General features: G+C 51.1%; 1 protein-coding gene across 1 annotated transcript; it reads left to right on the plus strand.

Moving 5' to 3' along the window:
- Positions 1 to 431: 431 nt before the first annotated feature.
- GRIFIN (galectin-related inter-fiber protein) lies at positions 432 to 2,969 on the plus strand (the record flags this gene model as incomplete). Its single annotated transcript, XM_082006581.1, has 4 exons — positions 432 to 443; positions 1,999 to 2,078; positions 2,173 to 2,335; positions 2,805 to 2,969. 4 exons carry the CDS (start codon positions 432 to 434, stop codon positions 2,967 to 2,969), a joined length of 420 nt encoding a protein of 139 aa, XP_081862707.1.
- Positions 2,970 to 15,118: the final 12,149 nt, after the last annotated feature.

Below are 15,118 nucleotides of genomic sequence, written 5' to 3' on the forward strand. Positions count from 1 at the left end.
TCCTCTCTGGACCTTGCTGCACGTGGGACGCCCAGTATCTTCCCCAGCTTTGGAAGTCACCACCCTTCCTTCACACGTTAAACACGTCCGCCCGCCTGGATTACAGCCTGAATGCCTGTCTGCCCCACCGCTGCCGCACACCGCGTCCATCACGTCACAGCTCAGGACTGCCCGGCCATCGCTGCGCTTGCGCGGGCAGCAGCGGCGCTGGATTAGCCCCGCACGCGTGAGCGGGCTGAGCCCCCGGGCAGGCAGCGGGATTTGCTGCTGCCCGTCTCCCAGCAGCGTCCGACAGCCCACCCTGAAAAGGAGACCTCATCCCGCTGCCGATGCCCATCCCCGCACACGTGGGTCCGGGCCGGCCGCCCCTATATAGACGCCTCTGGCCACGCACCCGGGGCGGGTCGGCGTCGCAGGGGCAGGCGAGCGGGATGGCGTTGCGGGTAAGCGCTGGGGACGGGAGCCAGCGCAGCCTGGCCTGCCGGAGGGGTCAGGGCGTGGGGTCAGGCGGTGGCTAACGAAAGCGGCGCAAATAAGGGCAAGAAAGGCAGAGCAGAGCCAGAAAACCTGAAAGATGTGGGGATGCTGCTTGCGGTGCTGCTCCTCTACTTCAGTCTGGTCCAGGCCATTGCAGAGCTGAGAGCTTCGTGGCTTTCGATGAAGGGCAATAGGACAGATTTTCCATCTCAGTTATACCAAGGTTTGTCTGTGGTAACGCTGCTGCTATGGAAGCACTTCTGGCTTGGAGGGTTTAAGCCGAGATCGAAATAGAGCTGATGCTTTAGCGGAGGAGACCTGTGCTTTGCCATCCGTCTCCGCCGGGACAGCCGGCAGCAAAGAGGGAACTGCTGTTTCCTGTGAATGTGGTGTCTCTTTTGCTGGGAGTGTTGCAATGATGACAAGCTAAGGGTCAAGGCAAGGCAAACCTGGGTGCTGCCATCACCACTCAGTGTTTGAAACTGTTCTCATTAGCTCCACCAGCTCTCTGTGTTTCACAGCATTGAACGCTGGAGTGGTCAGAGCCTTTGAATGACCATGCAATGACCGTGACCTGAAAGCACCCTCCAAAAGTAGCCGGGCACGAGGGCATGAGGTTGCCATCATCATCTCAGCTCCTGCGCAAAAACATGTATATCCCAAAAATGCATTGGAAATGGGAAAACATGGCAGAGAAAGAAACAGGGGAGTGAAAGTGTTGAGCTATGGGGAGGGAAAGCAAGGTATGGAGCTGGCAGTGGAGATGCCAAGGCTGGAGAGAGGGACAGGGAAATGCTCAGAAATGCAAGGTTATTAGAGGGCTAAAAAAAGTGGGGTGAAATGGCAAGTAGTTCTTATTAAAATGAGTTATTTAATAAAACTATGAATTATTCAAAAAGGAACATTTTCCACCTCATTTTATGCAAGTTTAACCTTGGAGATGGGGGGGGGTGTGGAATGGGGAATCAGGTAGGAGCTCGTGGGAAGAGTCGCCCATGTAACGCTAGATGAGGACAAGGTGGATGCCACCTTGCACCCATTCCTTGATCAGTCCTTGTCCAGTCCTTGTCTTTCACACCCTGCTTCAAAGCATCACAAAGTTTTCTGCTTCGTTTTTTGTACTGCCCAGGTGGGGAGAGGGTGAAGAGCGTCTTTGTGTTCTGCTGGCCATGAAGGCATTCAGGTTGTTTAATAAGAGCCCTGGCATTTTTCTCTAAATTAATACAAAATGGAGTTGCTACAACATCCAGTTGATGAGGTGGGATTTCCTGCCCCTGAGGTCTTTTGTAAAGAGCTGGGTGGGATCAGGGAGCAAAAATAAAATAAAAACCTGAGAACGATAGAATAACCCAGGTTTATTTAGGAGTGAGAAAAAGGCAGGGGCAGAGCGTGCCTGTGTGGGAAGGGGGGAGAAAGGAGAAGATAATGAGAGGGTGAGAAAGATGGAGAAGTGTAAGGGATAAGCGGGGCTGTGCACCTCTCCCACCTTGCCATGCTTCACCGTCACCTCCTTGATGGCAGTTCGAGGCCCTGTACCCAGAGGGGATGTGTCCCGGCTGGAGCATCGTGGTCAAGGGCGAGACCAGCTCCAGCACGAGCATGTAAGGACACATTCCGCTCACAGCTCTCCCGGCTCGTGAGAGCCAGCAGCACCGCTCCGCAGCCCTCCATCACTTCTTTCTCTCACCATCTTAGGTTTGAAATTAATTTGCTCTGTGATCCTGGAGACCAAATTGCTCTCCACTTTAACCCCCGCTTCTCCAGCTCCAGAATCGTCTGCAATTCCTTCCTCGGCAACCACTGGGGGAAGGAGGAGGTTAATAACACCTTCCCCTTCGAAGCAAAGGAGCCATTCCAGGTAACCTTGTGTCACCCCACGGGTGTCCTCAGGTGGGACAGGAGTGACCCAGCCGACACTGGCGTCCTCCTCATGGATCTAACCCTGCTTTTTCTGCCAGCACCGTACCCAGTAACATCCCCTCTCTGACTCTGTGCCCTATTAGTGTTTCTGTTGTCCTCCGATTTGCTGATTTAAGCCCAACTCTGGCAGAGGCACGCAGAGCTCTAGCAATAATCCCTGGATGCTGCATTTGCTTTTACCTTAGGCTTTGCATTACCACCAGTTTCTGCTATCACAAAGTGAAGAACTCACTTATTCCCTCCTTTTGTCCAAAATGGGAGTGATCAGTGTGTGTGTCAGCTCCGGCAGGATTTGAAGTGGGTTGTAGATGCATGTGCCCAGATCTGGGCACTCACTGACATGATGGCACCAAGGTCCGGTGGGGACATATGGCCACATGGTGAATGTAACACAGTCTTTCTTTCAGGTTGAAATCTACTCTGACCAGGACTATTTCCACATTTTCATCGATGAAAAAAAAATCCTGCAGTATAAGCATCGGCAGAAGCATCTTTCATCCATCACCAAGCTGCAGATTCTCAATGATATTGCCATTTCTTCAGTAGAAATCACCAAACGAGGCCTTTACTAGAGAGTGGAGTTGGGACAGTCTCACGGACCATTCTCCCTTAAGCTCCTGATCCATCTGGATACCATCTCCTCCCCTTCTCCACCCAACACATGCCATCATCATCCAGGAGATGGCTACGCATGCGTCCTTGTAGTGGAAGTGATGGTCATTCCTATCGCACATCACTAAGGCAGCACCCAGCTGTGTCGCTAACTGTAGCCCAGATCATCAAAGACCTTCTGTCCCCATGCCTTAGGATGCACAATGGGCTCTGTAGGTCTTATCATCTTTGCTGTTGGACAGCCTGACAGATGACTACAGCACGTAGAAGTCTGCCTCGAGTAGTTTGGACACCTGAATGTTACCCTAGAAATTGTGTTTGCCCAAGAGTAGGGTGTGAATTTGTACTAGTCCTCAGCTGGCCATGTGGTGAAGGATGTAATAGGTGTGGATGTTAGGGATGGAAAGGGCATTTCTTTCCAAGAGCTGGGTAAAAATGTTACCATATTTTCCAATAAATCAAATAAGGAAATCCCTGCTGAAATGTCCCTCACTGGGTGGATCAATCAACTTATTCATGCCCTGCAAATCTCCAGACACCTGGCATGAACAAGAGCTGGTGCCTGGGCAGGAGGACACACTGAGGGTTGCTTGTTTTCAACACTGGGAAAATACCACCATTTTGCTTTGAGGGCTAACATGAAATGAAGGTCCTATGTAGGTAGGTCAGGGTGATAAGATTCAACTTGCAAGATATTTCCAGAGATTCCTTTCACCAGTTGAGAGATGTTTGTTCAGTGTGAGTCCTGCCAACTCCAGGCTTCCTAGACAGACCCAAAGAGTGATACAGTGGGTCAGAAAATTAAAAAGCTTAAAGAGACACATAAAAGCACGTGGTCCCTTCATCATACACCAGAAATGCAGCTGGGCTCCAAACAAAAGGATCTGAGTAAATCAGGGTCTAGAAACGATGATAAGTTTGGAATGAACAAAGTGCCATTATTCCTGTGGATAACCTCTGGTTTTTCCCTTTGCTCTGTTTTCTTGTTTTCTTTTCTCCTCCTCTTTATTTGTCTTTCAAAACAGTCCACTTGTCCCTTGCACCCTCTTCTCTTCTCCATCCTCTTCCTTGGAGTGCAGTGTATCTCTGACTCCTTGACCAGGCCACAGCAGGCTAAAAGATGTTATTTTTACTTTTGTTTTAATTACACACGTTATAAGAAGCTATAATGTCAGTGTGTTAAATCTGAACAAGAACTCACTCCAAAAATGCAATTACAGCTGCCCCCAAATCACTTCTTTGTTCCCTCAGGCATAAGACAGACCACATTCCTGATGCAAAAGGCAAAGATGATCCCACCTTGCCAGTTCTTTCCATCAAGGAGAAATCACTTGCTAAGAAGTCAGTCCTTGCTTTTGGGTGGGATCTCTGAAGTTCAGTTTTGCTCCAGTCTTTTCTCAATGCTCAAATTAGCCATTCCCAACTCTTCCGTCTATTTATAGTCTCAAGGACTTATGAGGAAAAGGTGACCACGTAGCCAACCACAACACAGGATGCCACCAAGTTGACATTTATGAGTCTGCTAAAAAGTTTATGATGTTTTTCCAGACCATAAAGAACACTAACTGGAAACCATCCTGTTCACGTGGCAAAGAGCACAACGGTAACACAAAATGGTCCCAAACTGTACCTCCTCCCTTCAAAAAGAACAGAAAATACAGTTTAGAAATGGCCACGATCTTGGTTACAAGCCAGGAAGGTTTGAGATAGTGAGAATTCCTCTGGCCTGGAAGAAATACAACACAACCAGGACAAGAGGGTCAGCTCAAATTCTGGTTATCGTGATGTAACTCAGGGGTTCAACAAACTTTGTTCTTATGGCCACCCCTTCAGTAAAACACGTACAAACAGAGAAAATCAGGCCCACTGGGATCTCTGTGTCATACGTCTGATAATGCTGAACTGCATTTCAAAGAAATGGTTATTTTTATTTGTGCTTTGGGGGTTGATAGAGACAGATCATTTTTCATGGAGGAAAAGTGATGAAATGATTTATAAGGGTAATACTTTGTACTTATATGGCCACAAACTCCATCGATAGCCACCGTTGCAGAAACACACCACAATTTCATTGCTCTCCTGAAGCGAGCACAAAGGACCACAGACAAACAGGGCAAAAATATTTCAAGTACAAAAAACCAAAGAGCTGCCACAAAAAATCAGGCAGCGACAGAGATTACTCCCTGACTCCTGAACGCATTCCCCCCAGCTTCTGCCAGCGGCTGATCTCACTCCGTTACCATCTGCACCGAGAGAACCCAATCTCTCCTGACGCATCCACAGCGTTGCTGCTGGCTTCAGGATTTTATCTGCTGCCTCCTCCGGCCAAAATACTCCCAAGGGTGAAGGGGTCTTCAGAGCAAGAGAAGTCTGGGGAGCTACAGAGCATCTCTGGGAGGAAAACTCCAGGGCTGGCTGTTTATAGCTGTTTTGCACAGTTTTATGGGGAACGAGAGATGCCCTCCAAGCCTGTGACCCTCAACTGCCCCTTAAGGAGAAACTCTGGAGGAAAACCAAGCCCCACAATTATGATGGTCAATAAAACTCTCAGGAGCTCAGGAGGGGGTTGGCACATGGGGCTTGCACAGAGGCATTGCCTGCTGGTGTTGAGGTGATCAAAGGGGACAAACCAATCCTTCCTCCAAATTTTAACCAGCTTTCCCATTCGTGACCTGGGGTTCGAAACTGGGGAGGGACCTGGTGGAGACGAGCTCCTGCCCAGGGGTGTTCTTTGGAGAGCTGGAGGCCTTTTGAAGGGGCAGGAGAGAGGCAGCTGGGGTGCAGCTCCAGGAAGGACCAGCATTTCACAGCCCAAAGGCCAAGCTCAGTGTTTTTGCTGGGGCCAAGTGCAGCGCAGGAGCCGAACGGAGATGCTTCCGGAGAGAGCAATTACTGCGGGACGGGATCAGGACTGTCCTAGGCAGGATCTACTTACAAAGCAGCAGTTGCTGCCCTTAAAGCTTACGTGAACTAGGGAGGGACACCTGAGAGAGAGCTGTCCCTCAGGAGGCAAAGCCAGGAGAGGTGGTGACCGCCCACGGGGGCTCTCCCTTTCCCACTGCCTCTCCTCGTTGGGCTTAGATCTGCAGAGCTCAGTGAAATGCTCTGGCTTGTCGCCAGATCAATGAAAGGAAGATCAGGCTTGTCATCCTTCGCGCTTGAGCTGTGCCAGCACTGCCAGGGCCGAGGTCCCCTCTGGCAGTGTCACAGCGCTGCCCATCTCCTCCGGAGCAGCGGCCGAGGCACGATCAGAGCGAGCTCCTCGGCGTCGCTGACGCTGCCGGCAATCATCGCACACCCCAGCGGCGAGCACCGGCGATTGCCTCACAGGCCGGTGGGCAAACGGCTCCCACGTCAGCGACACTCACGTCTCACCAGCAGAGCAGCAGCCTGGAGACGTCGGGCTGCGTGACACTCTCTCTGCCAGCCTTAGCAAGGGACACTCGAATATCAGACACCAGGTCCCGCCTTGAGATAGGAAAGACAGGGTGAAAAAGGGCAAGAACTTGTTGCCAATGCAGTGGGAAAGGCTTCTAGGAAGGCACAAAAAAAGGCAAAAGTCATACAGGTTGCATCTGTCTCACTCTCTTTCTGACTTGATGCCTATTTTAACATGACCACCCCTCTACAAAAAAACATAGCAAAAAGGCAAAGGACTTTGATACTGGAGTTTTAGCTCTGGACTCGTAGCTAGAGGGCAGCCCCGGTGAAGGAAGGCAGGAGGAGGGCAGCTGTTAACCGTTGAACTAAGAAGTCCCTTTCTCCTCCCGTTTCAGTGCCCCCAGGAGCATCTCCTGATGGACAACAGCTGCCCCACAGCAGAGATCTTCGCCTCTCCACTGATCCTAAGCAACAGTGTTGTGGTGCAGCACGGTGATCCTGGACCCACGTCTATGGCACCTCTAATTTCACACGTCCCCCAAGGCCTCGATTTTCCCAACACATTGCCACCGAAATAGCTGCTAGAAGCGCAGAGCTTATCAGCAATGATTTTCTTCCTTACAACTCTGAGCCTTTATCTAAGAGGCTGCTTTTTCAACAACATGGGCTGTCAAACTCCATAAATGCTCAGGAGTCACAGGTGTTTGCTGGCAGGACTGAGGAACATAAAGGACAAAATTTCAGCCCTTTTCTGAAGAGCATGAGAAAAAAAACCACCAAGAGGAAAGGAGTAACTCTCAGTTCTGACTGGGAAGAGGCAGTTCTGAGGCACTAGGCAGCCCCAGATTGCAGCTGGAAAGGAGTCTCTGCTGGAAAGCAGAGGGATGTTTCTTTTATTGCATCTAAAGAGAGTTTTATAAAGCCATTTTAACTTAGAGCATCTCCATCCGGAGCCAGCTTAGACAGGAAAGTACACCTCCCAGCCCTGATCTTGCATGCATGGTGGCAGGTACCAGCTGCAGACATAAAATGAAGGCTGGAGAGGGATTATTTTCTGAAGGGAAGTATCTGCTCTAGGGGTTGAAGAATTGCAAGCTGATGGTATCACTTTATGTGGCAGCTGTGTTATTGTACATCACTGCTGTCTAAGGAAAAGGTGACAGAAATTAGCCTCATGCCCAGATTTGCTGGCCCTCCAGTTCTGAAGTCTGTTCAAGACCCGCTTGCCAAAGCTGGATGCAATCTGTTATGTTATTCCTTCAAGCGATATGAACATAGCTGGCCAAATCTCTGACTTTACCAGAGCACAAGGCAACAGCCTATGGAGGTCAGGATGCTTTCTCCACGCCGTCATTGTAAGGCTGTCTGGGTCTTATAAAGAACTTTAAAACCATAGAGATCCAAGTAAACCATACAGAGAAATATCATAACACCCTTGTGCAGGTGAGTAAACCAAGGCACATGGAAGGAAAGGAGCAGAGCAGAAAGGAGCGAGGGAACCGGGTGCTTTTGCCTCCAGCCTAGTGCTCTCACCTTGCAGCTCCTGGCCTGGCCAGGTAGCCTGTGGGTAGGTTCAGCTGGGACTTTTTGTGATCCACCAGATGTTGCCCCAAGTTTCTGTGAGCTAACAGGCTCCATGCTGAACCCCTCTGCAACTTGCAGCACAGCCCAGGTCGCACAGACGAGCCAGCCCCGTGTCTTAAATGAGGGGCCAAGGCTGCTGAGCAGCTCATTAGCCCGAGGAGCTTTCCATTCATCTGTATGCAGCTATCATTGCTGTGGTCTCAGCTACTAATCAGCATTTTTCCATCTTTCATGCCCTAGCCCAAACAATAACCAAAGAGCCACCAACATCCCTCCATTTTCTTCCCCTTCCTTGATACATCACCTGTCCAAAGAAAGGCTTAGCAATTGCTGTGTGATTTATTGCCCAGAAAGCTTTCTGCTTTCAAAAATTGGGAGTAAAACCGAGATGCAGCTATTTCACCTTCTAACCTCCACCTTTGCGCTAAACTCCAGCTATTGTCAGCTTTCATTTCTCGAAGTTGCTCTGTGCTGTGAACACACACTGGAAGCAGAAAGACAGACGTGGTCAGTGGTGATGAGAGGGCAGCGATTGGACTTCCACTAAATTGCCTGAGTCTTCCCAGATGAGTCACTGCACAGAGAGAGGTGAGGCATTGTTACTAGAAAGAAAAAGTTTGCAACTGATCCTGACAGTTTAACAACCTCTCAAAGCCTTTGCCTGCCTCATTTTCTATGACTAGTTGTTGAGATTCCTTCTAAAAAGCTGGCCCAAATAAATAACAGCTCACAGAGTGGGTTTTTTCTCCCCTTATCTTGTTGGAACACTAGAGCAGGCTGCTGGAGAGCATTCAGACCCAGGATCACATCTCTCCCTGCCTCCCAGCTGGTCCCCTCTTGAATCCACAGAGCAGAAATCCTAAGGATTTCCTGATTAGCAGTATAAAATATAGGAAATCTTATTTTTAAACACTGTGATCGATGCGATTGATGACACTCGATCACCAAGCCTTTGTTGCAAATGTGCTCAAGTTCTAATTCTTATTGCAACCTAATCCCAGACGTAGCCGCTTTGTGACAGCTACCCGCGAAGCATCGCCTAGGCTGACAGTGAATCGTCTTGCTCAGAAAGACAACCTCCTTCCTACTGTATTCTCTAAAATCTTTATCTCCTCCCTGACGCTAGCAGTTCTGGGACCCAAGAGTGTTTTTCTCAGAGCCTTTCCTTCCTGCCTCCCCGCATTTCCCCTCTCCAAACCTCTGCAGCTGGGAAGAGGCACACAGTGGCAAATTTAAAGCCTTTGTCAGAGTCTTCCCCCAGATGGCAATCAGCTGATGGAATCGAGAAAGCTTTGTCATCTAAAAAGCCCTTTATTAGCCTGTTGCACCTGGGTATGGAGCACCAGGGAAGCAATATTGTTATGCAAATCTGGCAGCGTGCAGGTAGAAGGATAGAGAACTGACTGCTGTAGCAGCCCCTGCTCTTCATATTGTTTTATCTGCCTCCCTTCTCAGTAGTACGTGACAAATTGCTTAGACCACTAGAATTACAACAGGGTGAAACGGAGCCCCATGAACCTGATCAGACCACCAGGTTTCCTCAATTACCAAATCTGCTTGATTTGGGCTTCACTTTCAGTCTGGTTCTAATTATTTCTCCCCAGGGCTGACGGTGCCTGTATTGATCAGGAGGGTGAGACTACCACACAAGACATGGACGTGGAGAAAAGACCATCATTGCTTCAACGATGCCAGTCACAGCTCAGGGGAGAGAAGGGCTGGGTGCAGGTAGCGTTAGATGGTTGCTTTGCGCGTCAGCTGCCACTCCTGCTAAGCCGTGACTTCTCTTAACTTCTTAAAGACTTGGCTTGGTGCTCAGTATCACTTCAAAAGTTTGTGCATAGATTTGGGCAACAAATTCTGGATCCACAGCACTGATTTCTCCTTAAAAAAAGCCACTTTGTTCCACAGTGTATCTGTACTTAGTGACTCTCCTTTTAATGAGATAGGGTCAAATTCACTTGGTGTGGTCCTGTTTTTAAGCGAAGTCCCTGCAGGCGTATGTTCAGCCCTGCATTCCCCAGCCTGCTACTTGCCTGCACTTCTGCACAAACCAAAAGCAAAGATATCTGAAAGACAGATTTTTCAATCACACTAATGCCAAAATGGTGTTTCATTGTTCTTGAGCAAGTGAACATCATCAGACAAATTCTTCTCTGCTAAATTATCTTTTTATTTCAGCCACTACATTTCCAGAGCACTCAATCTAAGAGGCTTCCAATAAAAAGAACAGAAGATAAAGAATTTGGCACATATCTGTTTATGGAAACAGACATCAGTGAATATTCTCAGGCATAAAAATGCACACATTCTCCCTTTTAAATCCTCCAAAGGACACTTGAAATTGTTTAAATGTTTCATTCTTTGATTGAGAGGGAAGAATAGCAGGATAAAGAAGTTTTTCACTCTCATAAAAGTAATTACAAACAACAAACATCAATTCCCAGATGTTTTTTATTTGTTTTGTGATTTTATTTTCAAAGAATCTGAAGTGCACTTGGCATCTTCTGTGTATTATCTTTGTGCACAGCGTTGGCCTCTTATCTCTTCCTGGATTCACAGCCACATCAATGTGCTGACATCAGCGAACGCCACGCCGGAGCTCTGCTGAGGACCTAGACCCTGGTGCCAGAAATATCTCGTGTCCCTGCCGAAACCAGTGGTGGCACAGAGACAGAGCAGCCACCGGCAGAGGGAGCGGCAAAACCGGCTCAGAGGTCCCCCAAGCCAATGGCACCCAGGATTTGGGGACTTTTGTTGTTAGGTTAAAGATTTGTAAGAAAATGTCCCAGAGAAAGATGAACACCTTTTTTTGTCCAATACAAGTTGGCAAATGGTGCTGCTGTTACTCTCTGCTGATGGCAAGAGAGACCCAAAGAGAGGTTTCTGTATTGCTCCTCTTTACATCAAGCACTAGAAATGCTCACTCAGACCCTCCTGGGCTGCAGCAGCAGCAGGTCCCTGGGAGGGGGAAGGAATGTGCGCAGCACAGGCCAAATGCAAGGACTTGGGAAGCCTCCCTTACCCCGAGGTCCTCCCACCTCTGTGCCATTGATCAAAAAGTGTGGGGGCCAGAAGGGGTAAGTGGCCATGAAGTTAGTTTTAGCCAGTGCTTTTCAGGGGCAGTCTGACCAGCACCTCCCAGCAAGACCAGTGGGAAACGATTTCACTGGTGCCAGCGTTCCCCTCCTCACATCAAGCTGGGATGTGCTCCCAGCTCACCATCTCTTCTCAAACACAGGCAGCTCCTGGGCAGTCCATCCTGGTGGCACCAATCCAGCCCCTGCTTGACTGAGACAAGCCCTAATTCTGTTTCATCTCTGTGAAGTGAGCAGACCCCATCCCACCTACCTGCTGGACACGCACAGTGGGGCGAAAAGCAGCTATATTCTCTAATCCCACCACCTCAAAACAGGCTTTCAGGTCAAACCGTGACGGCTGAGACACGTCAGGCATGTTGGGATACGCGCTGGAAGAAAGCCAAGAAACAAAAGTGCCCTTTGGTTAGGTGCCAGCCAGCACACAGGGGGTCAAGGACACAGCTCCGCTGGGCCCATGCAGGAGTGTGCATCCCCTGCGGGGAGGCACCGGCAGGGAGGAATACCCCTCCCAGAGCCCAGCCGCTAAACTGTGCCCCGTGTATTCAGCAGGGAGAATAGTTTCAATGGGGAGAGCACATGAGCTGCTGTAAGTAGATGCACAACCAGAGGAATTGCTCCACCTTCACACTCATAAGGAGCTGGTCCATCTAAGCTGGAAAAGCCTCAGGGTTTCCTGAACTTACACAAGTTCTTGGGCCTGGGACAGTCAGAACATCACTGCTGCTGTGCGACTCCCCGCTCGTGCTGCAGCAGGAGCAGGGAGGTTGTGCTGAGACAGCTATGCTGAATATACCTTGTCCTGAGACTGATGTGCAGTGGGCAGAGCAGGTTTGGGCAGCTGTAGCAGGCTTGGGAGTTGTTGTGAGTTTTTCTGAGATTCTGGCAAACCCCCAAAGTGGCTGACTCACTCCTCCTCACAGGTCAGTTCTTCACAGTTGTAACTCCAGTGAGACCAGTGGGTTATTTCTGATGTACGTTGCTGTATGGTCACAGTCCAGTCCATTACCCTTGCTGATGAAGGATGGCTCCTGTCTCCAGTGGGCTTTATTTAGCTTCCACTCCAAAGCTGTTCCATAAGAGGGGAACAAATGTGAAAAGGGTACAGCATTTCATTTTGTTGGAGATTCCCCATCTTGGGTTAATTGGTGACTTTGAACTTGTTAGAATCAATGAACTCATTATAATCAATGCTCTTGTCCTCTCTCTCAGCTGTACACAGCATATAGATTTGTCATTTGTTGTTAGAGATGACTTGGCATTTGTGAGTTGTGTCAATGGATGCAAAAGCAGATTCATCCTCATTATATCGAACCACTGATTAACTTAATAGTCCAGTCTAATATTTTAAGGTCTAAAGGTTCCTTAGCAGTAAATCATGCAGGTTGCAAATGAAGTGTATGAGGGAGAAAAAACAAAGTTAACTGTATTTATTAGCTTGAACATTTGGAAGGTAACTACCTGGACAAAATACGTTCAAAGAGCCCTGGCACATTTCTTCACTCTCTTCTCGTGTTCTATTAATACTCTGCTAAAACTGTTGACTTAAACACCTCAGTTCTGTTGTTTTTCTGTGTGTAATGACAGGTCTGCTTTGGGGAGGCTGGGCAGTGGCTGGCAAGGGCTTGGGTGCATGGAGATTCCCAATTGCTAGCTTTGACCCTGGCCTGGGTAGTCGGCTGTTTGAGACAGATCTATTTGCTTGTGGAGCAGCTGTGAAATTGCAGCAGGTTTTAGGTATCCATGAGAGTATCCGTGCATTTCACTGCATAGAATAATGTGTACCTTGTGCTCTGGGCAACACACTATAATTAGTTTGTAGAAGTTTTTTGTCTCTGAAGATCTATAAATACACATACATAAAACTATAAGGGAATAAACAGTCACATGCTTAAAGCAAATGCATTCTAATGCGGAAGAGCTTTATATGCTGATGACATTCCCCCCTCCCAAAAAAAGTGGTTCCAGTGCTGATCTTTCTTTCATCTCACGTAAAGCTAACCAAAATATTTACTTTCTTCTTTCACATAAGTAGCCTAAAATGGATGGAGAATTTCCTGCTGAAATCAAGGGCATTCACCATTCAGTGGCAAACAGCCTCCACCTGGGCTGTATTTGTTACCTTGCTCTCTCTCAGAGAAGGCAAAGAAAGAAAATAAAGAACAAACACCTCAGGCAGAGGTATCAGTTCCTCTTGTCAAACATTTCCCTCTGTGATTCACTAGCATCATCTGAGTACCTGTGGTCAAAAGCTTCATTTTACAAACCAACCTTGTTCCCCTACCAAGACCTTCAACTTTTTCAAGTGGCTTTTCCCATGACCCATTCTTCCCATGCTTTCAGTTTAAGGGAAAAGGCAAAAAGCTGGGTTTCTTTCTGGAGTGCTCCTTGCTCGAGTGGGTTCCCACCACCAATACCTGCTGTGTTGTTAACCATTGACGTACCGCCCTCTTCTGGAAAGCACAAAAGGAGGGTGGATAAGCACTGAAGCGCCTGGGTGCCTCCCTGCCTTGCTGTAGCTGAGCCCAGGGAACCCCCAGGAGAGGCGAAGGACGAGGGAACATCAGAAAGCGTCCGGCGAAGCGCACGCACGTCCCTACCCGCCCGGTCCCTGCCCGGTCCCCGCCCGGTCCCCGCCCGGTCCCCGCCCGGTCCTGCCCGGCCCACGCGGAGCTGTTCCTTCAGCACCACGGCCGGGGCGGCTGGAGCCCGGCGGGAGAGGCGGCTGGCACGGCGCAGCCTGGCACGGCTCGGCATAGCTCGGTTCGGCCTGGCACGGCTCGGCAGAGCTCGGCAGGGCTCGGCTTGGCTCGGCCTGGCACGGCCCAGGCAGGGACCGGACCCGGCGAGCACTCCCGGCGGAGGGGAGGGAGGCTCCTCTGCAGGGCAGGGCAAGACGGGGACGTATGGGCGTGCAAAGTGTGTGCGTGCAAAGTGTGCGTGTGTGCGCGCGCACAGGGTGCGCGTGTGCAAAGGTTGAGCCGTACCTGCGTGTGCGGGGAGGGTGTGAGCGGGAGGGGCCGGGGGTGCAAAGCGGGTGCGAACGCGCAGAGGTGTGGGGGTGGGTGCGGGGGTGCAGGGGGTGGGTGTGCAGAGGGAGGTGGTGCATGGATGCGCAGGGTGCAGAGGTGGGGTGTGCAGGGGAGGGAGGGGTGTGCGGGGCACCTGTAGAGAGACGCGTGCAGCCAAGAGTCCGCACAGAGCGTGTGTGTGCGTGGGTGCGCGTAGGGGGGTCTATAAGCGCGCGTGTGTGCTGAGGGCGTGTGGGGACGGGGAGGTCCGTCGCGGGTCCGCACGCAGGGTTGTGTGTGTGTGTTGCAGGACGGATCTGTAGAGAGCTGTGCGTGTGTGCAGGACGGTGTGCGTGTGAGTGTGCGCGTGTGAGTGTGTGCGTGTGTGCGCGCCGCGGTGTGTGCGGGGCGCAGGGGCCGTGCGGGTGGCAGCCGCGGGCGCAGGGCGGGCGCCGGGCTCGCGGTGCCGTGGGTGCGTGGGTGCAAGTGGGTGCGTGTGCCAGCGGGTCCTGCGCTGCCGGCACGCGGCGGAGCCGCGGCGGGAGGAGCCCGGCCCGGCGCTGCCCGCCCTCCGCCCGGTGAGTGCCGCCGCACCGCGCCGCGGGACCGGGGGAGAACCGCGGGACCGGGGACACGGGGGTCTGGGGGCAGCGCGGGACCGGGGGCCTGGCAGCGCGGCCGCGGGGCACGCAACTTTCCCGGGAGGGACCGGGGGCGGCCCTCCCGGGGTGCGGGGGGGACCGCAGCCCCTTTCCCCTTGCCCGCGGCCGGGCACGGAGCTCCGCTGCCCGCGGAGCTGCCCAGCCTGCCCCCTCCCAGCGCTCACCGCCGCCTCTCAGAACTAAGTTGCCGAGGAGCCATTTCTGACCCGGCATCATCCCCGAGAAGGGAAAACATCGCCGGCAGCCGGCTCTCATCCCTCCTCTCTGCATCCTCTTTTGCAGGCGCTGGCTGGTCCCACTAGACATGCCGGAGCGCTGAGGGCAGCGCGGCAGGCTCTGCCCTGTTAGCCCGGGGTGCCCGGGGGGCTCAGCC

The sequence above is a fragment of the Phaethon aethereus genome, assembly GCF_964289735.1.
Source record: "Phaethon aethereus genome assembly, chromosome: 15".
Lineage (NCBI taxonomy): Eukaryota > Metazoa > Chordata > Aves > Phaethontiformes > Phaethontidae > Phaethon > Phaethon aethereus.